Here is a 25,256-nt window from a genome sequence, read left to right as displayed (position 1 = left end):
CCAGCAAACTTTAAAGGCTGATGGTATTATACTGTACTGTGCACGTTGTTCACACAGAGCCTGAAAACTGGGGTCTACAGCCCAGTCATTTCGCACAGTGAATCATATCCACCATTATCGCTATGAAAGTGTGCCATTAGTAAAGCCTGAACAGACAATCTGAGAGAAGGAATAAAAATACTACAATATGAACTGAGAATTCAAAGACTAGGCTTTACTAGATACTAGGCTGCATCTTACATTTCTGGTCGACTCATTGGCCATGTATGTTTGTGTAATTTATTGGAATAATTTAGTTTTATTACACGTCCCAGACATTGTGTGTTGAATAGGATTAGATGGAGATGGGGCTCTAAATCTTCTGTCCAGCCACTGACTTCAGATAAGCTTCCTGCCGGTTTATTACAGAGAGTCCAGCTTACAACCTCTATTGAGTTCAGTTCATTGACATCCCTGGTAAGCCTCAGGTTATAGAAAATGTTCTCCACTACTGAAGACCGTGAACCTGAACGTTATATCAATCTGAGCACAAACGTTCAACCCCAGATCCTCTTTTGCAAATGAAAACAAATATTTCTTCATGAATGAACATGTTTCAGTGTCTTGTTTTCCCTTGGCATTCAAACAGTCAGTAATATTACAGCCTAAATATGTCACTGCTGGCCTGATGGATGCAGCTTTCATCTCCGTCATTGTATTCTCTAAATGTTAACATTTGGCAGCATATTTTGGTTTTGAGTTAATGTGAATGTCTGAATGAACTGTATCACTATATGCTTGTGCAGACAGCCTGAAGAAAAGAAAAGTAAGAGAAAAGCTCCCAGGACAGAAAATAGGAGGCACCGTTTTACAGTGTTGTGGGTGTTTGTTACGAAGTGCCCAGCCACACTGTTTCAACACTCCAGGATCCTTCAAGAAGCAGTTGGTTGCTTTTGAGACTGATCATGTGGTAGTTATCAAACAGCCTATTTTTGTGTTCTCATTTTCCCTAAATGAAATGTAATACTGCAGAATACAGCCTTGAATAAATAAGCCCAGTTCATCATCAAGACGTTATCAACGTTATCAGTAAAATTTCCCGTATCTAACGACAAAGCTGTTTTCCATATAAACACTGCCTCGCATTTTATTGTGCCAGAATGCAAAATTATTCTACTGGATGTTTGCCGAATCACTTCAGAATTTTTTCATAACTATTAGTGTACCTTTGTCTAAAGCTTTGCAAATTAATTCCATGTGGTCGAGTTATCAAGCACAAGGTCTTTGGTAAAAGGAAGCCCCTGTCAATAAACCACAATGTGCCACCAACACTTTCACTTATACTTTACATGTGAAGAAGTAAAATGGGGTTTCCAGTTGAGCACTGTAAAAATCACAACATATACAGTACTTGCATTATTTTAAGTTTTTCTGTCTGTAATCAAGTTTGATTTGAAACTCTAAGAAATGAATGTTAATTATCCTTAAAATTAGTTTAATTATGTCATATACGTAGACTGTGTCTAACATAGATGCCTGTAATGGTTATTTTATTCATTGAGCTCTTAACAGATGTGTCATTTTTAAACTAGTGCTTCCTAATATTATTTAATCTTTGAGACTAAACGGTCTTTACACTCTTGTTGTGTAGTTGGGTTTTTTTTAGCGCAAAGCCTGTAGAAAACTCAGGTCCTTCTCAAATAGTATGTAGTGGTATTCAGTAAAATTCCATAAAAATGGAAAGGAAATGATGTAGCAACCATTTCCATGTGGCAGTTTGTACGAGTTTGCACTTGTTTCGTTTTTAATCTGACAGAAAAGACTTCAAACATTTCGTTCCTCTCCTGTTACGTCACTAAAGAGATAGGATGGAAGAGAGCAGCAACACCGGAGCACGGAATTCTCTTTTCTCTTGATCTAGAGGAAGGCTAGGAGCAGGAACATGCAGCAGGTTTGTCTGCCTTATAAATAATGTAAGAAAGACATTTTTTATTCCTTTGACCTGTTCTCTGGGAACAGAGTCTTATGAAACTTTTGTGAAGGGACTAAACCTGTCTTAGTTTTCAGATCTTGGTGAATATTGGGTTGAACACAATCTTTGCATTTTCAAAAAATAAAAGAGAACCTACTGTACCATTTCTGATAGCTGTATTTTATATTTTGCATATAAACTAACCTTGTGTTTTTAGTTATATATCCTATATACTGTACGTAAATATTTACTGTATATTAATAAGAACAATTCATACTGAAACCTTCAAAAGTCACATTTTCATACATGTCATAGTTTGAAATATATCATTTTAAATTACCATTATATTAGTAATTAGCAATAATTAGTCCATTAGAATGGCGTCATGAATTTACGTCATTTTAAACAAGGATATACAGAAGGGAGGAAGAGTGGTTATATTTTCAGTTTCAGAAAATTACTGTATGTTGATGTGTATCACCTTATTGGCCTGCTCAACTAAAGCAAATGTCGTATCATCATATCATTCTATTAAAGTAAAGAACAAACACTGAACAATTCCTTAGAATGAAAACTGTCATGTAATGCCTCATTTCAATGCAAGAACACTATCAATACAAGAGAAAAGCTTTGATATTTCTCATGGAAAAAAGTCAGTTGTGGGTCTATACATGTAAACATATTGTGAATATTGTTATAAAATACAAAGCATATCAACTTCTCAAATCAAATTTCAGCCATAAAGATGAAACCCAACAGTTCATGCATGATTCTTACAAGAAATATGTTATCGTCTTATGACTGCTCCAGTTCCTATTCTGTTCATAGTTGGCAAAATCTGCTCATCAAAGAAATGTATACTGAATAAAAGAGGTCGTAATTGTGAAGTAATATCTTTGTTCCCACTGTATAATTTAGTGGCTTCTCTACAGCTGGTTGGCTTACAGTGCAGATACAATAAAATCTCGACAGCTAACGGGGGACACGATTGATTTGTGGGATCAGTACTGAAATCTACAGTTTTATTGCAGCGGTTGAAATCTCCAGTCTTCTGTAGTTAAAATCTCGGTGTCCGGGCCTGAAGCTGAAAGTAACCGAAATATTAACTTCAACATTAGCACATTTTCTTTGCACGTACTTTAGTAAATACAGGAATATGTTTCTAAATTCACGCATTTTCCCCTCAATATGGTAACTGCTTTTTATAATAATCCACACAGTTTAAAAGACTTGACATTCTGTCACACGGCTGAGCGAAAAACTTGGATTTCGTTTGGGTTAAGTCGGACAAAGCGTGTCGAATAGTCCATTTTGAGAGAATCTGCCTGCCCTAAATCATTAACGTGGAAATTATTTTCTTAAATACCTCTGTAAGCGACAACTATCGTTTTTAAACACAGTAGGGCAGCAGTGTGGAGTACAGTGATCAGAGTATTGGAATGGTAGTTGGAAAGGTGTAGGTTTAAAATATCCCAGGTGTGGCACTGCTGTTATACCGTACCCTTGGGCAAGGTACTGTACAGTACTTCACTGGACGTGCTCCGGTAAAAAGCCCTGCTGTGTAAATATAAATCGCTTTGGATTAAAACGCATCATCTCAATACAACTGGAATTATAACTGATCTTCAATAACTCCAGAAACAGAATATATTCTTTGTTCGGCAGTGAAAGAGAGAACGTGTTTACAGGAAGACAAAAACTGCAAGAGGTGGAGCAGGAATTTAATATCAAGAAGAGATATACCCTCCCTCGCCCACCCTCTCCCCGCACAGCAGAACTAGTGCATATATGCTTGAAACTAACTAGAGGAAGTACTGTATCAGGCAGCAGTTGTTTGTCTCGCTTCGGAAACGGTGTCAGTAATGGGGGAGAAAGGAATAAAATGACTAGAAGCACATGGACTGACGGTCACAGTTTGATGAACAGCTTAAACGCAGAAGAGGATCATCTGGGACATGATGCCCCTTTCTGCATCGTTAATATATTGCCATTCAGAAAGAGGCTTGAAGGATAATTAAACCCCGTACACACGGCAGGGCAAGGGAAACCATAGCAGTCTGTCAAACTACAACGTGAAAAGAAACACCTGGATCTACGTTTTCTACGCAAGTGTTTTATGCCTTTATTTTTATTTTTTGCTGGGGTTTTTTTTTTCTATTCCTATTTAAAGAGTAAAATCAGGAACCCGATTTTTCGGACCGGATATGTCAACAGTAACTGCTTCGGTCTTTGATATTTCAAGGACGATTTTAGCTCCTGAAGAAGATGGCAATCGTGCCCGCAATCACACAGGTAAGCAATCGCCTGATGTCAGTGTTTCAAGTTACAGTGTGTGCTGAGACAGTGGTGATTTCTAATACCTGTTATATCTCGCCATCACCAAAGCAAAGGAGCTGTTGTATCTTTCACCTCCAGTTAAAAAGACTTAAGCGATGCGCGGCCAGGATGAAATCGATAACAAGATGCATGCTATCATACTGTACATCATAAACATGTTTATGATAAATTTGGATTTAAAGCCTGTCCTTTATGCTTCAAGCGCCTTTTCTGTCTATTTTTTGTAGAATTTTATAGCAAACAACAATTAGTAAACTACATAGCTCCATAATGAGCAATAAATTGAAGTAATTAACTTTACAATGAAGCGCAGGTGCTGGACAGTCATACATCAACCGTAATCCTGAGGTCTGGATCGGTCGGAGGGCGGCTTGCATTTTTAATGTAGGTTATTTGAAATGTAGGAATGGGATATTTTAGTCTCATTGAACTACGGTCAAGCATCGAAATAATATCCGTCTGATTTACTGGGCAAAATGTATTTACATTCTCTATAATTAAGTTCATTCGGAACTTTATTTTTATATTAAAAATATGCCACAATTGTATTCGTTATTTATTCCAGCACAATGTGGTCAAAGTCTTTTCGCCTTAATCTCTTCCTGTTAAATTTTTCAAAGGCAATTTAAACGGGAAGCATCGTAGAGCTTTTAAGATAAAACTTAGCGTGTTAAGGGCTTTTTTTTAACAACAGTCTAAGTACCGTAACTTTATATCAGGATCAGCAGTCAGTACTTAATACAATATAAAAATATTTGAATATAGTTCTGCAGTATTGACGATACCCTGTAGCATTCCACTGCACTGTCTGAAGGAGTACTGCGGTACTTTTAATTAGACTACTAGTTCATTCACCATATTTCTTAACCAGCAGTTGTTAGGATCAGTGTTTCTAGCTGAATAGTGAAATTATTTCAAATGAAGTGTACAGTTTAAAAACATCATTCCGCTTAATAAATAAGTGAATAACCCTGGTTTTGATACAGGAAGCGCATACTATAGTTGCATTTGAAACACACATGCATACTGAATACATACTGTACATACAGTACTTGATATATTCCACGTATGTATACAGTTAATGTCCGTTTGAGAGGATTTTAAAGTTCTTTAAATGAAAGTTATTTAAGTGAAAGTTATAGCGTGCTACAGTATGTAGTGCTCGACTATAATGTCAACGTTTTTGTTGTTTACTGGCATCAAATGACTCGGGAAGTAGATGCAAATAATCAATGTCTCGGTAATGCTTTTGAAACATAGTTCATGACTTGTTATGCAAAACCTTAATTACTTGCAATGAACTCGTGTCTATTCACATTTATTTTTGATTTCTCTGGTCTGAATAACAAAAAACAGGGGAGTCATTTGAATTCACAAGTCCTGTCCCCACCTAAGCATACCGAGAACACAAGAGGTGTACTAATTACAGCTGCACCGGGAAACGTGTAGAAAAGGAGATGCTTATCAGCACAGAGAAGCTCTTGATTGTCGTATACATTCGCGAAATTTAAATTTACATATGACAAAAATGTTCATAACTTTATTGTGCTATTTTTTCTGTAATGTATATTGTATTGCTGTATTACTGTAACATATATATATATATGATTTTGGGTAGGATTTAAGTTAAATCTCTTTTTACATATAACAAGGTGTTTCATTTGTCAAAATGAGATGTTAACATTATATCAACGCAAAATATGCCAAATACAGTGAATCCATGCTGTTTTGTTTGTGTAACAGAAAAGACCTCTTGTGGCTTTTTCGGGAAACTGCGTTCGTCGTGTTAGGAGTCTCAAAAATTGTTTGGTGGCCTGATTTGGACTTCATGAAACAAGTAAATACTATAAGAATCATAATGAATCATTGACTTAATGCTCCATTAGTGCTGAGTTGTGCAAGTAAAAATGTAACAGTTTGAGACCTGTGTTTTTTTCAAGGCACGGACAGCTGTTAAACAGTGACAAACTTTCTAAACCTCAGCTACGCAAGCAATTCTTTCACTTTTAATAATAAATTACCGCCGTACACTTTTCTGTCCATTAATCACGGTTGCACGTATTGAGATCATAAATGTGAGGAGAGTGGACATCTTTACAGGGGAAAACATGAATCAAATTAGTTTAACCGGATCACGAAACTTGAATGATGTTCAGACGAAACATGAAAATGGCTACCAGGCTTGACTAGGGGAGTCAGACTTCCTGTGGTGAAGCGCGGTATGAAAGCCGTTGCTTGTTGATACCTTGGCTTACAAAGTAAATATCTGCCGCAGCCCAAGGCCTTCTTACTTACAAGAGAGTTTCGGCATCAGAGGATCCATTCTCTAACCACTTTGTCCAGTTCCCTGTCACTGGGGAATCGGAGCCCATCATGGCATGTAAGGTCCCGGTCCATCGCCGGGCAAACACAGCACATACTCACACAGACTCTGGGTCGATTGTCTCAGAACCCAGTTAAACTACCCCATATGTGTACCGACCCGGGGAGGAAACTGGAGCAACTGGAGGAGACCCACACGAACTGGGGGAAGAACATACAAACTCCACACAGACAGCAACCCAGGAATTGAACCCAGGGCCCCAGCACTGCCGTTGCTAATATTTGCCCCTGCTTTCTTTTTGTTTTGTACCAGGGCAGTGCAACCCCATGCCTTTGCCATCACTGGGCACCCTGAAGCTGATCCAGGGTGATGGCACCAGCGTTGGCACAGTGATCTCCTTCCAGTGTCCCAGCAAGCACCGGCTCATAGGAGAGGGAGTCGTCTCGTGTATCTGGAGGAGCAACAGCACAGAGTGGACAGCAGTGGCCCCCACCTGTAAACGTAAGGAAAGGTCAAACGGGAGCCCTGTGAAGCTCGTTTCAGGCCCATTTCTCTTTGGTCAGCTGTGCACGCCTATACGCGTGAAGAAGCATGTTACCTACCATTTAAGCTGAATCGGCCTTGCAGGTCACATTAAATGGAACGTTGAGCCAGTAACGACAGTATGTTTGTGCACATGAACCAGTTGTTTGGTGTCTACCATCGTAGTCTTCACTCCCGTGCTTGCAAGCCACAGGCAAAAGGTTCTAGCTTGTTAACAGCAGGAACAGATTGTGACGCCTGAGCAATTTCTCCTGACACTTATTCTGATCTTTCGGGTTTAAATGCTGCTCAGCATTTCCTGACAGGCATTGCAACTTTTGAGGTGCTTTTTTATGTTAAAAGCCAATCATGAATGCACAGGAACGCGTTGGGTTTGCAGTCTGTTATGTAAGACCTCTTATTCTGAATGCTGAAAACGTCCAGGCAGCCAAGTGAAGTTTCAGCAGGAAACCTTTCTAAGCGGATACTTCTCTGTGATTTTTAAGCAAAACTCAATCTGGCCGATTGCATTTAACAATACAGCATTAAGGATCTTATTTTCTCATCTGCACAGATAAAGTGTTCATATTTTGTATCTGCAGTTTCACAATCTGAAATATTCTGCCTCTGCAGGTCTCTGTCAATATCATGGGCCATGGAGTGCATACGATGTGTACTGAGTAGCTTTATTGTTTCTTGTTGTCTTCCATTGACTCAGAAGGCAGTAGCTTTTCAATACTTTCGTTTGAGGGCTTTTAATTTAGAGTCTTTTAGACAATTTCAATGACATCTTGACAAGCTGAAAGCAGCGGAATGTTTCCTATAATATTCTGTTTTGACAGACTGTCAGCTCTGTTTAATTCATCTAAAGAATCCTTTTTAAACATATAATAAAAGCAATAGTTTGTATTTTGACATTTGTATAAAATATTACTACCTCAGAACAGATGAATCTGAGTAATGCTGCTATTTTCACCACAAACATAGACATATATTGAAAGGTTTTATGTCAGTCTCCAGATTTTTTTCAATTATAAAAATCAGAACCACTTATAAATGCTGACCCTCAGATATCTGTATACTTGTGAATTCTACTTAACACCAATCTTGATAAAGTGGACCACTTTTTGTCAGATTATAGATTTTTAATACTTATTAGATTTGTTATAAGAATGTTATACAGTATTTGTGGTGATGCAGATGTAGTCAGAACTACACCTGTGTTACCATTAAAGGTTTTCCTTGACTTGCAAAACAAATTCAAAAACTATTTTTATTTAAAATTTTAAAACTCACCCACACTGCTCAGGAGCGTGTGATTATTGATCAAAAAGGCCAGTCCAGTTGATCTAGGGTAAAAGGGCAATTCACCTTAGTGATCTTACTGTTCTTAAATTACTGAGAAGATTTGACATTGGTCCCATCAGTATTTTGTTTATCTTCTAAGATCCAAGGCAGATATTTACTCTAGAAATCTGCCCTTGTATAATGGCAGGGCATCTATTTAATAATAACTAGCAATAGCTGTACTTCAGTTAAGAGGCTTTCATAGTGATAAAGGTCACTGCCCCTCAAGGTCACTGTGCCTCTCACAGAACTAGATCTTGGATTGTACAAATAACATTCAAATAAATCTAAATGATCTGGGAAAAGAAGACGACAGATGTTTTTAAATTGCAGTTTTGGATCATCTGGCAGGAGCACACGTTTAGTCGAATAGTTGTAGGAGAGAGCATTTTTCACATTGCCTTTACCCAATACATAAGAAAATAAATAGCTCTTTGAAGACTTTGACTTTTGAAGATTTCACATTCCTTTGAAAATATTGTGACAAAACAGAAATGTGAAAAAAGAACATTGGCTGTTGATTCAATCAAATGGTATTCACTTCATTCATGAACAATGTATGAGTCACTTTGCAGGTTATTGGAAAAAAAAAGTCAAGCTTATTTCCCAACCTTTGTTAAATCAATATTCTAAATTTTAGCATTGCACGCAAGGTTTTAATAGTATGTAGAGACAAACTGTGAAGTTAACATATTTGTTAAGAAGTCCCCCTAAATTATAACCCTAGTCTCTGTTTCGATTTCTGTACAAAATAAAAGTAAGCAGAGAAAGAGGAACAATGCGTTTCCGGAATGGTTGACACCAAAGAGTTTCCAAGTTGTATCATGCAGGTGCAGAGTTACAGTCAAATGCAAACTGAAATATGTTGCATGCAGTAGCCAATGTCAGCTGAACAAAGATGGCACAGATCTGGAGCATCTGTACTTTCTGGCTTATGATTAATGATAGACCATGCCAACTTGCTACAGTATATGGTTAGAACTTCTACCACTCCAGTGTTTTTGTGAAGCCATTTATATTTTTTTCGAGCTCTGCAGTGTCTGCAATGCAAATCACATTTTTAAAGTTATTTAATTTCTTATTTGTTGAGTGGTTTTGTGGTTCTCTGCTCTCAATTCTGTATAACTGTGCCGACCACCTACTCCATTATAAAAAAAGCTGGTGAAGATTTGTGTGTGGGTGAAGGCAGTTATCACACCACAAACAAAGGTCTAAGCAGTTAGCAGGCTAGCTAAACTATACTGTACTTCACCATCCTTCTGTACTTTCTGTGCTATACAGCTTTGAACATTACATTATAATTTGAGCAAAAGAATAAGATGTACATATGTGCAAATCCTCTTGTACATGTAGTAAATGGATGCTATTTCTTGAATTTTTAAGTCTTCTCTGTATGTTAGTATCAATATTTTGTGAAAATTCAGTCTGGTGGCTACAGTCTTTTGGATTTTGTTTTTGGAGTTGCTGGTATTATTATATAATCTACGTAACAAAAACTATCACCCTGTCTTTTCCCCATTAATTTTGAGGGAATAATATAATAGTAATATGGTTTTGTTGCTTTTTTAAAAGCTTTGTCTAGGTATGAAGATTTTGGATTTAAAGTGGCCGTGATTGCATCCATTGTAAGCTGTGCTGTCATCCTTCTAATGTCTATGGCCTTTCTGACCTGCTGCCTGCTTAAATGCTTGAAGAAAAGTGAACAAAGAAGACAGGAAAGGTGAGGCATTCTCGACTTTGGCTTTGTTTTCTTTATAGAAATTCTGAAGAACTGTCTGTTTGCCGAGGGCCTGCTTCAGCAGTGTGTTCAGTAATACTGTATATCCTTGTGATAGCTCTATTACAGTATATGGTCCCTATGTACAGTATGCTCTTCCAGTGGAGCTACTGTGACTGCTGATTCTCATACAATACTGGGTGCCAGTAAAGAATATTATTTCTTCTCCATCGGAACAATATATAGTTAATATAAACCATACAGATAAGGAGTATATAGTTCAAGTCTTGCTCCTCAGATCCTCTCCATTTTCTCTCGCTGTCATTAGCCGTCATTGTCGTGTAGCCCTTATTTAATCTTGACGTTAATTGAATTCTGCTCCTCAAGTACAGGTTTGTACCTGTACATATTTTACAGACGCAAAGCTGTCAGTGCTGCCAGGCCCCTATTCTTCTAGACAGGCCCTGCTATGACAATATGCTTTTCAATGTGCCATGGTGCAGTGGAACCAGGGGCAGCAGGAAATAAAATGCTGTGTTTGCAGGGACATGCAGTCACGGTGCTCGATGAATTGCGAAGACGTGGAAGACACACAGTCCTACCATTACCGGCACAAGGGAAGAAACAACAACAACAACAAAGCCAGGGCAAAGACTGTAAGGGCCGACTTTAGAGACACAGGATATGACAACCAAGGTTTCTGCAGGTGAGGTTTCTGAGGAAGTGAAACACACTTTCACCCACCCTTAAGTTCCTTAATGACACAAACAACTCTTGCTGATGGAAATCTGAAGTTGTGTCAAGTACTGTGGGTCAGGAAATGTTTTGAAATTGCTTCTAACGAAGACATCATTCTCTTTTTTTGTCATCGTCTGCAATCAATACAATCATGGTTTATCACTAACTTGATTTGCAATAATTGGTTCATGTTACTCATGCTCAAGGGCTGCACTGCGCACAGGTTGTATTGGGTACTTTACTGTTAAGTCAGTACTGACCCAAATTCCACTGCCTGTTGTTCTCCTTCTCTCATCACAGGAACCTTATTATTCATCATGAGATCAGGAAATACACATTCAATGTGACTAAAATACTCTGCAGTTGCTGTTTACATTGTTAATATGCATGATGTATTTCATTACTGAGAGAAGAGGTAGAGCCTATTCCAAACCTGGACATAAAAAAAGATTTTTATCTTTCAGAACAAAAACACTATTTGGTAAACCACACACACACTCTCTCTCTCTTATCTTAATGAAGGGATGACAAAAATAGTTGCTCTTGTGAGCTGCAGAAAAAGGTTAGACAAGATGCAGTCCTTGCTGAAAATTAATGAGCTCGAAGGGAAAAACCAGCACCCTTCGCTAGTAATGAGCATACAAGCCCAAGTGGTACATAAAAAACACAACAGCACAACACAGCTACAATGAGTGGTCATCGATCTCTTTGTTCTGCTTCACTGAAAGCTTGAAAACTTGCTATGAAAAAGTTTTTTAATACACAGTTGCTTAGAATAGTTGGTGTTTCTGTCTAATCTGCACTGTTCTTGTCCAGATTATTTATTCTCAGCTTCATAAACTCCAAGAGAACTGATGATTAATAACATAACATTCTCTGATTTCTGTTTTCTTGTCACATAATAACTGTTATCCTTAATGAAACAAATTGTCATATAATAGATATAGCACAACTGAAACCATTGGAAAGTATTAAGTCATATATATATATATTAGAATTAGCTGATACGCTCATTAGCCTGCCGTGTCTGTATTATCCCGGAGAATGAATGCCAAGCAGTTGGCTCAGCACTACTAACAACACTCATTGTGCTGTTTTTTGTAGGTGTCATGAATGCCCACATGAAGTCAGTGTTCCTGTCCCTTATAGAGGACATGAGGTACCTGTCATTTGTAAGGCAAAGAAAACGTGGATTCCAGGCATGTGCAATCCACCAGAATGTGACTTTGCAGCTATCAGTAGGTCAGGCGAAGAACTCTATGGGACTTGCTGGCATCCACTTCACAACAAGGAGCACCACGTGCATGTCATGTCTGTGTGAAGCTGATCACACACTATTTATGAGACCAAATTAGCCACACGCGTGCCTTAAACTGGATTTAACTTGACTCCAAGAATTACAGAGAAGAACAATTTGCACTTTTAATGGGAGGTCTGCCTAGTTGATAGAGGTCTCTTTTTCAAAATCTTTTCATTGTTAAGTTTCCTTCGAGAACTCGGCTAACCACTGCACAACGATTGTCCTTGTGTGTGAGGAGAATGTAACATTGTCAAGTATTGAAATGGATTGGTGGTCTTTTTAGGTGTTTTTTAAAGGTTTTTTAGGGAAGAAGGTGCACAGAAAATAAAATCAAATGTAAGTGAGACTGTGGGCTAAAACTGTTTGTGTTGAAGGTTCATCCCACTATCAACACCAAATGGAAGGGAAAGTCAAACGTTATTGCTGTTTGGTTATTTTATCATTGGGTATGCTGGTTGGACAAAATGAATTATAAAGTAATTTATAACTTTAAAATATATCTAATGACACTGGATATGTAAAGGTTTCTATAGAAAATATACAAAAATACGTCCTCTGATTAAGCAAAAATATTCATGCAGGTGGGTTTAACTGCAATGACAACAGTGGAGGAGAATCATTTCTTCAGTATTTACTGGATAACATTACCAAATTTAAAACTCTGTAACGGTAACTTAAGAGAATTACAATTTCAGAATTAACCTTGTTTGAACTTCTTTGATATCAGAGATTGGACAGTGGTGCTGTACAACTGGAAAAGGGAACGTGTGCAGACTATTGGCTGTATGACCCAGTTAAAAACACAAGAAATGCTGACTTTCCAAATTTTGAGTTTGGATTGTTTTCTGTATTTACTTGTTTCTGATCTCCTGCTCTGCTGTTATACAGTATTACACCATCACTCACCTAGACAACCATATTGCTCTCTGTGGTGTCTGTAATAGGGAGTCACAGAGTGTGGTCTGTTCTCGGTATAAAATTGTATATCAATAACTGCATTAAGCCTTTCATTGCCGTACCCTGAAGTCCTTGATTTACAATTGATCCTGGATGAATCAGTCTGATTAAAATCTAAAAAGCAGACAGCAGAATCATAATATTTACAATATGCCTCGGAGCTTGAAGGCTCCCTTTTTAATTTCTGTTATAATCTCTTTCAGGCTGAAAAACATTTTGAGGTAGAAGTGTGCTTTTCACCATTATTTAGATTGCTTTTCAGACCTGTTCATTCATAGCCCTCCTTGTTTCTATGGCATATTTTCTTTGTGGCAGCTACATCCATAGAAGAACAAAAATACACTTTATTCATGTCTTTACCTTTCTTCTCATGCAATAAATTGTGGTACTGAAACAGATGTCTTATTTTGTTATCCTACTAGGGTTTAGCTGTATATGCACTCGTAAGAGATTGGATGTTTTCAATGAAGGAACACACATTACCCTCTACATTGACAGCAGTTATAGCACTTATAGCTCGATCTTCTTGTCAGAACTCAGAAGTTAAGCTAAACTGGTCCTAGTCCATACTGGGCTGAAAGACCTCCAAGGGAAATGAGGCCTGCTGCTGTAAAATGTATACAGTAAGTGCAGGAGGTGCTCTTCACTCTGTGCCACAAGGTGGTGCTGTCATTTGGACAATTCAATTCAAAACATACATCCCCAAGGCTCAATTGAAGCAGTAAGCAGCACAACATGCAACTCATCAAAGAAAAGCAGTAAAAACCATTTCACAATATTTCTATTAAAAAAAAACAACAACAGCAAAAGGTCCATAAAGTGTTTATGAGAATGTAACAAAGTGCACGTGCATTTGCAGAGGGGACTCTGTCCAAGAGAGATCATATTGCTAAAACTTTCTTTGCACTCATTATTTGGCAAGCCTGACAACCTCTGGAACAGGGCTAAATTTACTCCCATTCGTCTTGCGCTGTGGACAGAGAAAATGTCTTCCTGCAGGCAAAAGGTCAGAAGATGAAGGATATGAGATGGGTTTTCTACGATGGCACAGGCCTTCCTCAGTATCAGATGGGCATTAAGCTGTGCCAGGAGTCTTAAAGGCTCACCAATGACTTTGGAATTAAGGTTCATGATCCAACAGATGAAAAGAAAAAGTTGAAGTAGGAGATTAGCCAGGTTTTGGTAACTTTTTCACTGGCATTATTTGTGAGTGCCGGGCTGTGATCCCCAGTGAGCTAGCTCCATTCCAACCCAAACCTCCACAATCTGACATGCTGCCTGTAACGAATCCAAGTGTTGAGGTATGAGGATCCTATTCAGACGAAGGAGAATGTAGATACTGAAACAGGTGTCCAATCCAAAACGTTAGGCGAGTTCGTAGTCAAAAGCAAAAGGTAGTTCAAAAGTTGAAAGAAGTATCACAAGAGGGTTCCTAACAAAAGGCGAGGTAGGAGCTCTCTAGGAGAGGGAATCAATACCGAGCAGCGAGAAGCAAGTTAGGATGGTTTAAATAGTGCTGCGTGCCGCATGGTAGAGCAGGTGCTGATGGATTAACACGTGCAGCGGTGCTTGTTATTATCAACCCGCTGCTGGCACTGGCTAGCTCTTCTGTGGGTTGATCTCTGCTGGCTGGCGGTCGTGACACTGCCTTACTGTAAGTGGTGACGTCTAGTAAAGTCTGCTGGATGTCACCCTGGTGGTTGCTGCACTTCGGTAATGGATGAAGAGAGCTTTCCTGTATCCAAAGTACTAGCTACTGAGATGAAAAAATACTGTGCAAATGCAATTCATTGTGATCATTTTTATGTACCTACTCCCATCACTCTTGCCATGAAATATCTGGCTCCTGTTCTTCTCTTTGCTTTGCTATGAGAGCCTGCTTTCCTAAAATGCAATTATTCCGTCTTTATGTTGGGGGCGCGGTTTGCTCTAGGCTTTTCAGAAAACGAGTCATAGGATGATCCCCTTTTGTACAGTCTTTCTAGCTGTTAAACCTATTTTAAAGCAAAGACTGTGAAACAAACCTTATATTGTGTGGCTCTAATCCATGAAGTGGATGATGGGGTGGTTCAGGAGACATTGACATTTACAGAGGACAAAGATTCAAAGAAAGGTATTTTTACAGCTGTCACTTAAATGTAAGCAGTGTCAGAGCACAAAGACAGTATTTTAGTTTGTAAATGGAAATTTTCTTATATTATACTGTATGTCGCCCATGAATGGGGAAGAGCATATCATGCCATGTTCAGAAAGCTCACGGATAACAGGGAAAAACCCGTAGGAAAGCAGAGAATCCAGCAAAAACCAACGGAGAGAACATGTAAACACACAAACAGAATCAAACCCAGAAATCTAGAGCTACCAAACTACAGAACTGGCAGCCACAGTCTGTACTGCCCTCAAAAGCAGGAAATTAAAGAAACTTCAATTTAGAATGAAGCACTATTTTATTGGAACGTCTCGAAGTCTAGAATTAGGATACAGGGTTTCGCATCGGATAACTATCTTTCAGTAAAGGAATAATAAAAAATAAATCAAGTAGGAAATTTGTTCCTACCAAAAACGTTCCTAAACAGAGGAGGTGCCTTACATGTCCTTTCTCGTTTCCTGCTGAATGTTCTTGTAAGAATCTATGAATGTAAATGAAACACACAGTACCAGCAAACATTCGTGGTCCTTCCACTGGATACAGCCTGAAAGAGCAGACATGGTTGGTTAGATCCCTTCTTATATGCTCCACAGCCATCCCATTTACCAGGAAGGCGTGCAATGTCATGTCATGTCATTTGCCAAACCGCTTTATACCCTGTGGTGTCGCGGGAAACCGGAGCCTACCCAGCAAGCAACAAGCGCAAGGCAGGGTACACCTTGGACGGGACGCCAGTCCATCGCAGGGCGAGTGCAAGCCAGTCACACATGGGGACAATTTGGAGGCCACGGTAAAGACCAAGGGGGAAGATTTGGCCCGGACACCAGGATAACTCCCTACTACCTAAATACCCAAGGATCTTTAATGACTACTGAGAGTCAGGACCTTGGTTTAACGTCTCATCCGAAAGACGGCGCCCACTGAAGTATAGTGTCCCCGCCACTATACCAGGGCATTAGGACCCACACAGACCGGAGCACCCCCGCTGGTCCCATTAGCACCTCTTCCAGCAGCAGCCATAGCTTCCTAGGAGGTCTCACATCCAGGTACTGACCAGGCTCAACCCTGCTTAGCTTCAGTGGGTAGCCAGTTTAGAGCTGCAGGGTGATATACTGTAGCTGCCAGCTGGCGTGCAATGTATTGGTCAATAAATTCTGTGTAGCAAGGGTACCATCTCCTGGACAAAGAAAGTAAGTACAGCAGCGGTCTCTGAGGATATACAGACTTCATTGCTCACAACAATCATTATTATTTACGTGCATTCTCACAAGGGAGAGTCAGTACTAACAGCGACGAATAATGTTTTTTTTTATTCATTCTTGGCCTTCAAGTATTTTTGAAAAGCACAAATAATTTTGAACACATTCTTTGAAGCAGGTTCAAATATGTATGAATCGTGCTGTTTGGTTATATCAAAGCAAGAACGCTCGGATAATCGATTAATCACTGTAAACTAGCGGCTAGTTTGGAAGCTCTTAGCCCGCTCTTCGGGCATGGCAGACTGCTAGCATAGTCAGCATGTTTGGTAGAAAAATGCCGACTGAGATTGTATTTTTTTTAACACTTTCCTTACAAATTAGACATGCAGCCTTTGTTCCAACCTATGTGAAAAAAGTATTTTGCAGTTCATTCTTTGTTGAAGACTCTGCATTCACGGTCAACTTTCCGCTTCTTCACGCCAACCATTCCCTCCTCCCAGTACGATGGACCCACTCTTAACCGGCGAATCAAAATGGTATTGCGTTTGTGCGCCATCTAACGGCAAGAATATTGAAATGCAAGAAAAAATAGCACCAAACAAGGTGGAATATGGCGAATATTGACTATTTTATTTTAATTAATTTAGTTAAAACTGGCCCGCGGGCCGTACTATAGTAGTTTGCCCCACCCTGGTTTAAATACTTCAAGGATCTCTTGCATTCCACCTTAATGATTTTGACACTTCTGAAATACATTCCACCTTAAGAGATTCTTGTCGCGCCTGTGACGTACGTGGGTATTAACCCCACGTCGCCGTGCTGGGTTTCCCGGTCTACCATGATGGGAGGGACAAGAATTGAGGAAGTTGGGGGGGGTGAGAGGGGAACTTGTCAGAAAGACAGAAGTTGCAGGAGTTTTCCACTATGTCAGGTTAGTAAAAACAAAAGGATGGAACTATTTTGACTCATCTGGACTAGTTTCTGGGGGTGTTTCACGTACAGCACAGTTTCCACCAAGTGCCGCTGTAGCAGCTTGTAGCTGGGTGAAGCGTTACGACCTGCTGGGTGCTGTAGTTTGACCTTACTCCCCAAGCTGCAATAAGGTGTGTGATTACTGTAAAGACCATGCATACAATTTAATTCTGTTCAGACTCAGTTTTCTTCTTATTGAGGTTTCGTTGCTGTGCAAAATAGCATCAGATTTGGCAACCTTGGCGTTGAACGGACTTTCAATAACTTGCATAGTCTTTCAAAGTCATTGTAAATTATTATTTGACAAGTGTTTTGCACATAATATTACTCTTGAAAATGCATGTTTTTTTCATTTTAGTTTTGATTAATATTTATTTTCCTAAATGAAGGTACTCATTAAGCTTTAAAGCAGTGCATATGCTTTGTCTGTTTTATGTACTGTAGTTACTGCGATGAGTCATAAAGGCGTTTTCCAGGGTGGAGACGGGTAGACACTTGGCAGTAATAACAAAGCTTGTATTGCACGCAGATACACAGACAACAGTTTGGCTTTATTGTATTGTACAATTATCATCTTTAAATGCAAGAGGGAAACAGCCCTGAAAATGTTTTTGTGTTCATGTTAACCATATCGTTACATGCTGGGTTCTACTATTAATATAATTTTAGATAAAAAATGCTCTGAACCTCAAATGTGTACATATAGTTTACAAAAAACAGCAAATGAAGCATTAGTAGTAATTAGGGATATTGTTTCCTGCTTTTGGACGGGACTTGGGACAATTTCGATCCACAGTTCTGCTCTGTTTCAATGCCCTTAACTATCACGAAAGACTAGTAAACTATAAATTAATAAGCATTTAACAGAAGGAGCGGAAGAACATCACTCGAATATACAGTAAGTGTGGGCTTTGCTGTATCACGAATCACAGACAGTTACCATGATCAGCTGCTTCAGGACACACCTTATCTGAGAGGAGACAGAAGACTGGACACGGAGCTTCTTGATAGACTTGTTCTGCAGCTCAACAGAATTTACCCACAAATTCTGACTGACAAGGAAGCCCAGAAAGTAAGTGTATTTTGCTATGAAGCGACTTACTGTAACAGCGACACGTTTTTTAGGACATATAGCTATACCGCAGCTCACTCTTCGCCAAGATGCTTTTTATATACACACTGCAAATTCGACCTTAGTGCATTTCTGAGTCAGTCTTGCAATATTAATATGCGTCTATATTTATGCATCGGCTACTGTATGTCTTGTTTTATGTTTTGAACTACCTTCATGATGAACGGATAGAGCAAAAGCCAGTAAAAATGGTATAAAAAGAAATCATATTGAACTATAACAATCAGTGGATGTCTTTGTATGGGCCCTTTACATTGACTTACTAATGCTAATGTAGTCAACAAGTAAGCATTAAATAAATATCTTATTTCTTATAAATATCTTGTGTATAAACCCTGTTATACTGGTACCAGAGATCTACATAAACCAAATAAATTCTTTCGGCTGGAAATATGGGTACAGTGGGTCACTAGAAGAGACTCACACTTCCATTTGATTTACAGTGAGTCTGAGCCTTGATTTAGAGTCCTCACTGAAAACATAACGCTTTCTTAGCTTTTGTTTTTATCCTGAATACCTTCTCTTGTATGTCCTTAAAATAATAACTTCACCCTCAGTATTGTAAAAAATGTGTCAATTTCATCATCTTGACATAGCTAAAAACTGTAGGGACGACTATTGTTGGACAGGGTAGCATTTGTCATTCCCTTCAGCAGAAGAGTGACCTTCGTGTGCTCTCTAGTTCAGAAACTTGAAAGTCCCCACTGGCATCAGACTGGCTGAGCTCCTGACTCACTTGCAGAAGAAGGGAGAGGAAGCTTGTCACGAGTTCTACAGAGCTCTGCAGATCCACGCTGAGGACATCTACGTCAGCCTGCCAAGCAGAATGAGCAAGAGAGGTGAGTTTCTCTAGCAATCATCAAAGCTTCTGTCCTGTCGTTCTCTGGAAGCAATCAGGACAGAGGTCGAAATGCTTGCCTGGTTCAGTTTTCCTGGGTCTGTTCTCTTGTACTATTAAAGAATCTGGGTTTTTTTATTTCTCAAACTAGATTAGTTTCATTCATCTTTTATCCAGACTTTCATATCAGCCAGCTTCATTTGTGGAATTCATGAGTAATAGCTCATGAATTGTTTTTAACGTCATTATTCTATGCATGGTTAGATAACATATCACATGGAGTTATTGATTTTTAAAACATATTCTTGTGAAATGTAGTGTACAGAAAAACAGTAAGGTTTAATTCCTTGTTCACCCAGATAAAATAACTACCACTCTGTGGCAACAGTGTATTTCTCTACCAAACCTTTCAATTTAATTTTCTGCACCTCTAATTACAGCATGTTTCTTACCAAATGATGTAAAATAGTACTGTAGTCAAGGATTTGAAGAAACGATACATTAACAGTTGATGTGTTACTATTTAGCTGTGTGTTTTGTGCAGTGGAAATAACTGTTTACTTACTTCTGTTCCCAGAAACAGCAGAGCCTAAAGGAACTAACAATCACCCAGACCTCAGAGAGAAATTTGTTCTTAATGACAGGGGTAAATCAAACCATATAATACTAATAATCCTAAATTTGATAAATGCTTGCATTCTTAAATTTCTTGAGCAGTGGCTCTTCCAGGAAGTCTGCCTTTTTTCATTTATTCTTTTGTATTTTGTTTCTTTTAGATTCAATGAAATACTAATTGATAGAGCATAACAGCAGGTTAAAAAGTAACTCTGGCAACATGTTTAAGGGTGAGAGAGATACTGACAGTAACCCTTAAATGCCATTAACTGGTGTCTTAACACATTAGCATTCTCTAGGACAGCCATCTGTACTGTATTAACATTTTTTCTGTTTGCTGTATGTGTTGTACAGTCCATGATACATGAGACATAGGAAAGAGCCTCTTTTACTGAAGTATGTCACAAAAACAGTATGTTGGTTCAGTATACTGTATTACGTCATGTTGCATGTGGCTGCTGAAATAAAATTATAGTAATCTTGTCATAAGGAAAATTGTATTTTAGAAAAAAAAGTAATATGTTTAGAATATTGGATGGAAAAAGCTTTATTGTTGAGGGCTGTGTCTACCGATGATTTTAACAGGAAGATCCTATAACCTGTTTAAGATCTTCTTTCAGTCTTTGTCATCTGACAGAAATCAGCAGAATAGTCTTTAACTGACTCACACAGACATTAACATTTTAAACCAGGATTGTAATGTTTGATTTGGTATTAATTCAGCGTGTAGTGCCCTGTGCTGAGTAGAAGTTTGATTAATGTATATCTTCTCAGATCGGTCCAGAGCCTGTAGCCCTGGAATATAGTTTTCAAAGGCACATGCATCTATAGATTAATTATGACACTGTGATTAATTGGCTTCACGTTACATTATGTCTACAGTGTAGAGCACACAAATGAGGTAAAACATCACTTATAAGATGTTTATGAAGCTACCTGGCTTATTTAAACAACAGTAATGGTGAAAGCTGTATGCACTGGAGCAGTATAACATTTGGTAAACCCACATAAATCAGATCATGAAAGATCTCCTTCTGCTCAATAACAGAATAAGTCAGTGAGGTCCTATATGAGTTTAGTGTGACCTTTCACGTCTGTGCCTGTGGTACGAAGCTGTTTGTTCAAGAGGTCACTGTGACTTCACATTTCCCATTGTCCCTTTTGTTAATGTGCTGGACCAAATGTTATTTTGCTCCATGGTGCGTAGATTTCATTCAGGATATACAGTACTGATAGTTGTTCAAATAGCCCAGTTAACTTGATAAGTATCCTGTACTTCCTGGCAAAAAGGCACACGAAGGAACCACTTTTATATGTGATTTGGGTGTAAAGCCTATTGTTGTGTTTAGCATGTAAAGGTCAATTAAATTAACATTATTAAACACCCCCATAGTATCCATGTTGCTCATGCTAGGCCTGTCAATAGCTCTTGTTTTACTAACTAGTTTAATATGTAATAGACCAGGACAGTCAAACTGTGTTTGCCTTGCAGGTCCACTGTTCTTTATCAGTTGTTTCAGTGTTGCTGTTGGTGCAGCATTTCTCTACTATTATGGTGCAGGTGAGTCACTCTGAAATGTTCAGGCAGTTCCAACATGTCGAGCAATAGGTGCCTTATGTTTAAATAATAAGTTAAAACAATGTAATTTTTTTTAGTTATAGAGTATGCATGGAAATATAACTTTTATAAAAGTTTCTAGACTTGGGAAGTACAGATGGGAATCCTTCCTTAGTTTTTCATTGTTTCATTTTTGCGTGAAAGATGGGTAAAAAAATATTTCGTGCCAACCTTCTCTGTAATGTGTTTGTGTTAGATGCATGGGTAGCTGTTTGCTCAGCGCAATGATCTTTTCTTTTCCAGAGAGTAAAGTTCTTGGAGATGCCAAAAAGATTTTGGGATTTACTGCCCTAGGACTGGGCAGACGAGCTAAAGAAGTATTAGTATCTTACGCCGAGGACAGCAGCTCACGCCAGTAACACTCGCAGTGCTCATGTGCTTGATATCAATCAGTGGAAGCTGTAGTGTTGCTCTCATTGAGTCTGCCATTCTCAGGCCAACACTAAAGAAAATACGTTTTCCTTATTGAACAAGATGCAGTAGGACTCTAGTTGCTGTTTTTATGCATGTATATAATATATAATGTATATATTTATTTTACTGGTACATTTTAATCCCAGGAGCCTTTTATAATACATTTGCTATAATACAATCGCTATAATATTTAAAGTTGGACATTGTTTTATGCAGGCTTAAAGTTTCTATACTCTTCATAAGAGTATGCAGAGTGTGTCTCTTTTATATTTTTATCACCTGATCATCAAGATCTGCATTTCCTGAACTGTTCTGCAGGAGCAGAATTTTCTACTTTAGAATGGAACAAGGTTTAGTTTACTTAGTGTGTACAATTTGCACGCAATTTGAAACACATTTCTTTTCTAATTCTATAAGAACAAGTAATTCATTTTAGTAAATGGTTGAACTATCTTTGTTCCTGTTCCACAGCTTTGTAAAGACTGTATATTCCTATCAAGAAAATGACTTCAGACATGTTACTCAGGGCATGCACAAGGTACATGTTTGTTAGTAACTTCTCTGGAAGTTTTAGAAGGAAGTGAAAGGGTGTTTTAAGTGCATTTCAGTTGATTACTCCTTATGTGCATTTTTCCGTATGCAATGCCTGGAATATCTAGTTAAAAAATGGTTGAGTTTATCTACAAGTTAATGCATGCTTGGTCTCTAACTCTTATTTTTTTAATAAAAAAAGCACAAAACGTAATTATCAGTTCCAAATTTTTGCAACGTCTTCCGGGTGCAGTGATGTTGGTTACATTCTAAGCTAATTTTTTGTAACATTTGAAAGTATGTTCAAATGTTATTTAAAGGGATTCGGATTTCTTCTATCTCATTGCTTTTGTATTTTATGGATCAGGAGAAACGTGTCTCTAATTAAGCATTTATGCCAGCAGTATCTTATAGTCCTTATTGAATTACACAGTAAAGACTTTAAACCAATGATTTCCAAGTCCTGATAAGACTTGGCATACGCTCTGAGGAATGAATTTAGTACCTTGCCATACCAAAGACAAGAGGCAGAGTTTGGTGCTATTAATAGTATGCTTTCAGATGCCTTTCTATTGGCAGGATAGTCTGAAGAGGCAGGTGTGTGGACTGTCACAGCTAAATGCCAGACCCCTTCTTATGTGCCTTGATTCCTCAGTGCCATGCTTTAAAATGTCTTTCCTCTACTGGATCAAATTCTTATATTTAAAATATAAGCAGAGGAAAATTTTGTGAATCCTGTCCTTAGTGAACTTTTTAAAAATAAAAAAAATTAAGAAAACCTTGTTTCGTGGTATTGCATTAAACCTGTTTCTTTAAGTTATTCAAGTTAAATTATTTGAAGATTTCGAACAGAGTTGCCCTAAGCATTTATAGGTTAAGCTAGAGTTTTAAGCTCTGTTAATAATTACTTGTGATCATCAATCATTGTGATCTTATTAGTGCTTATATGGAAAGAATTTTTAAGTGCTGAGTATTATGTTTTTGAACAGACCATGTCAGAGAAATATTGGTTTATATCAGCCAGTGCAGCCTTATTGTACAATGGCTGTATATTACAGCTGAAATGAACTTCGAAAGTCAAAATCTTTCATATTAAATTAGAAACAATGCAATTAAATACATTATCTTTGAGGGATGCAAGTCTCAATACTTTGTTCTGTTCTTATTATGCCTTCTTCTGTACTGCTCAAAATCTGTTTTATTTAAAACACTCCATTTTATTTTACATACAGTACATTTGTACTTTCACTGCAGTAAAACATTTCTACCCATAGTATTGATAATACCTAATTCTGGGGGTGATGCAGCTTACCACAAACAAGACATTATTTAAATTGAGGGAGAGTTCCTGTTTAGTTTTTTTAGAAGAGATTAGAGCTGAGGAAAAATATTTTAGCTAGTGTTTTAATCATTTCATATAAGCATCTCAGCAATTCAGATTGCTTGATGTACTTATATTAAATCTGATTATATCCACATTGTGCTGTACCCCTGGTGGTATAAAATGATGTTTAAATCCTAGGGAATATTGACAAGAGTGGATCTGATAATGCGGAGAGATTTGCAAGAATCACTGTAGCCAAATGCTTCACTGTTGGCTGACAGCTCGTGGGACAATGTTAAAGTAATTTTAACTCTTTCAAAAGTATTTAGTATTGAAAGCAGAAAGATTAATTTGTTTGAAAGATTCCAAAGCACAGTGATACCCGTCCTCTAATTAGCAGTTCGTTGGAAACCGATGAATCCTTGTCTTTTCTTTACCATTTTAGGAAGGTAAAGATGTGTGAGAGGGGAACAAGGTGACTTGACAGAAAACAACTGCTATCACACAGCTTTAATTAATTATTAACTGCTTACACTTAAATAACGCTTTTCTGGACACTCCACTCAAAGCACTTTACAGGTAATGGGGACTCCCCTCCACCACCACCAATGTGCAGCCCCACCTGGATGATGTGACAGCAGCCATAGTGCGCCAGAGCACTCCCTACACATCTTGTGCTCTTTTGAGTCTTGCTTTCTGTCCTGTGCCTCCGGGGTAGGAAATAGGCTCTAGCTTTATACAGCTCACACCAAGGTACATGAGTCTTACTGATGATGCATGATAATATAGTATACAGTATATTAGTGGATAAATATGTAATAATATGCTTTATTTTATAGAGCACCTTTCATAAAACAGGCTCCCTGTCCAATAAAAAGATAATAGCTCTAGGAATGCAAGTCTGACCATATCAGTTTTAAGGCAACAGACAAAACGCTCAAATTTATCATGCACCTGGGTTGTGGAAAGAAAACATCACCGTGCAGCTTTGGTCCATAGCGGGAGGAAACTCAGTCCCCTCCAGTTTACAGTAGTGCTGAGGGGACAAGCCCGAGAACAGTGTCAAGGGAAAGCCACGTGAGTGTGATTGATTAGGTGACCATGACCTTTAAAGCCAAGAACAACATCTTTATGTCCCTGCTAAATTCACCAGGAAGCCAGTGCAGTGAAGCATGTTTGCTGGAACGAGATCTAGTCCGAACTCCGCCTGCCACATTTTGAATATGCTTTTATAAGGTGTTATAATTCAACCTAGCAAACAGGGTTTTGCAG

The 25,256-nt window shown here is 38.3% G+C and overlaps 2 protein-coding genes across 4 annotated transcripts; both read left to right on the top strand.

Moving 5' to 3' along the window:
- The first annotated feature begins 1,859 nt into the window (after positions 1 to 1,859).
- On the top strand, positions 1,860 to 13,586 carry susd3 (sushi domain containing 3). 2 transcript variants are annotated; one of them, XM_088915307.1, is made up of 5 exons: positions 1,860 to 1,930; positions 6,924 to 7,112; positions 10,053 to 10,200; positions 10,742 to 10,903; positions 12,040 to 13,586. In XM_088915307.1, exons 2-5 carry the CDS (start codon positions 6,938 to 6,940, stop codon positions 12,254 to 12,256), a joined length of 702 nt encoding a protein of 233 aa, XP_088771433.1. In that variant the 5' UTR covers positions 1,860 to 1,930; positions 6,924 to 6,937; the 3' UTR covers positions 12,257 to 13,586. The 2 variants fall into 2 exon arrangements, with proteins under 2 accessions (XP_088771433.1, XP_088771432.1); XM_088915306.1 differs by lacking the exon at positions 1,860 to 1,930 and adding an exon at positions 3,474 to 4,243.
- Positions 13,587 to 17,387: 3,801 nt separating this feature from the next.
- card19 (caspase recruitment domain family, member 19) lies at positions 17,388 to 23,439 on the top strand. Of its 2 annotated transcripts, XM_088915304.1 has the most exons (6): positions 17,388 to 17,471; positions 18,445 to 18,584; positions 19,327 to 19,483; positions 20,060 to 20,128; positions 21,590 to 21,658; positions 21,959 to 23,439. In XM_088915304.1, exons 1-6 carry the CDS (start codon positions 17,465 to 17,467, stop codon positions 22,072 to 22,074), a joined length of 558 nt encoding a protein of 185 aa, XP_088771430.1. In that variant the 5' UTR covers positions 17,388 to 17,464; the 3' UTR covers positions 22,075 to 23,439. The 2 variants fall into 2 exon arrangements, with proteins under 2 accessions (XP_088771430.1, XP_088771431.1); XM_088915305.1 differs by lacking the exon at positions 20,060 to 20,128.
- The last annotated feature ends 1,817 nt before the right edge of the window (positions 23,440 to 25,256 follow it).

Source organism: Atractosteus spatula, chromosome 5 (genome assembly GCF_055471065.1).
Source record: "Atractosteus spatula isolate fAtrSpa1 chromosome 5, fAtrSpa1.hap1, whole genome shotgun sequence".
Classification (NCBI taxonomy): Eukaryota; Metazoa; Chordata; class Actinopteri; order Semionotiformes; family Lepisosteidae; genus Atractosteus; species Atractosteus spatula.
This window is presented reverse-complemented; position numbering and strand designations above follow the sequence as displayed.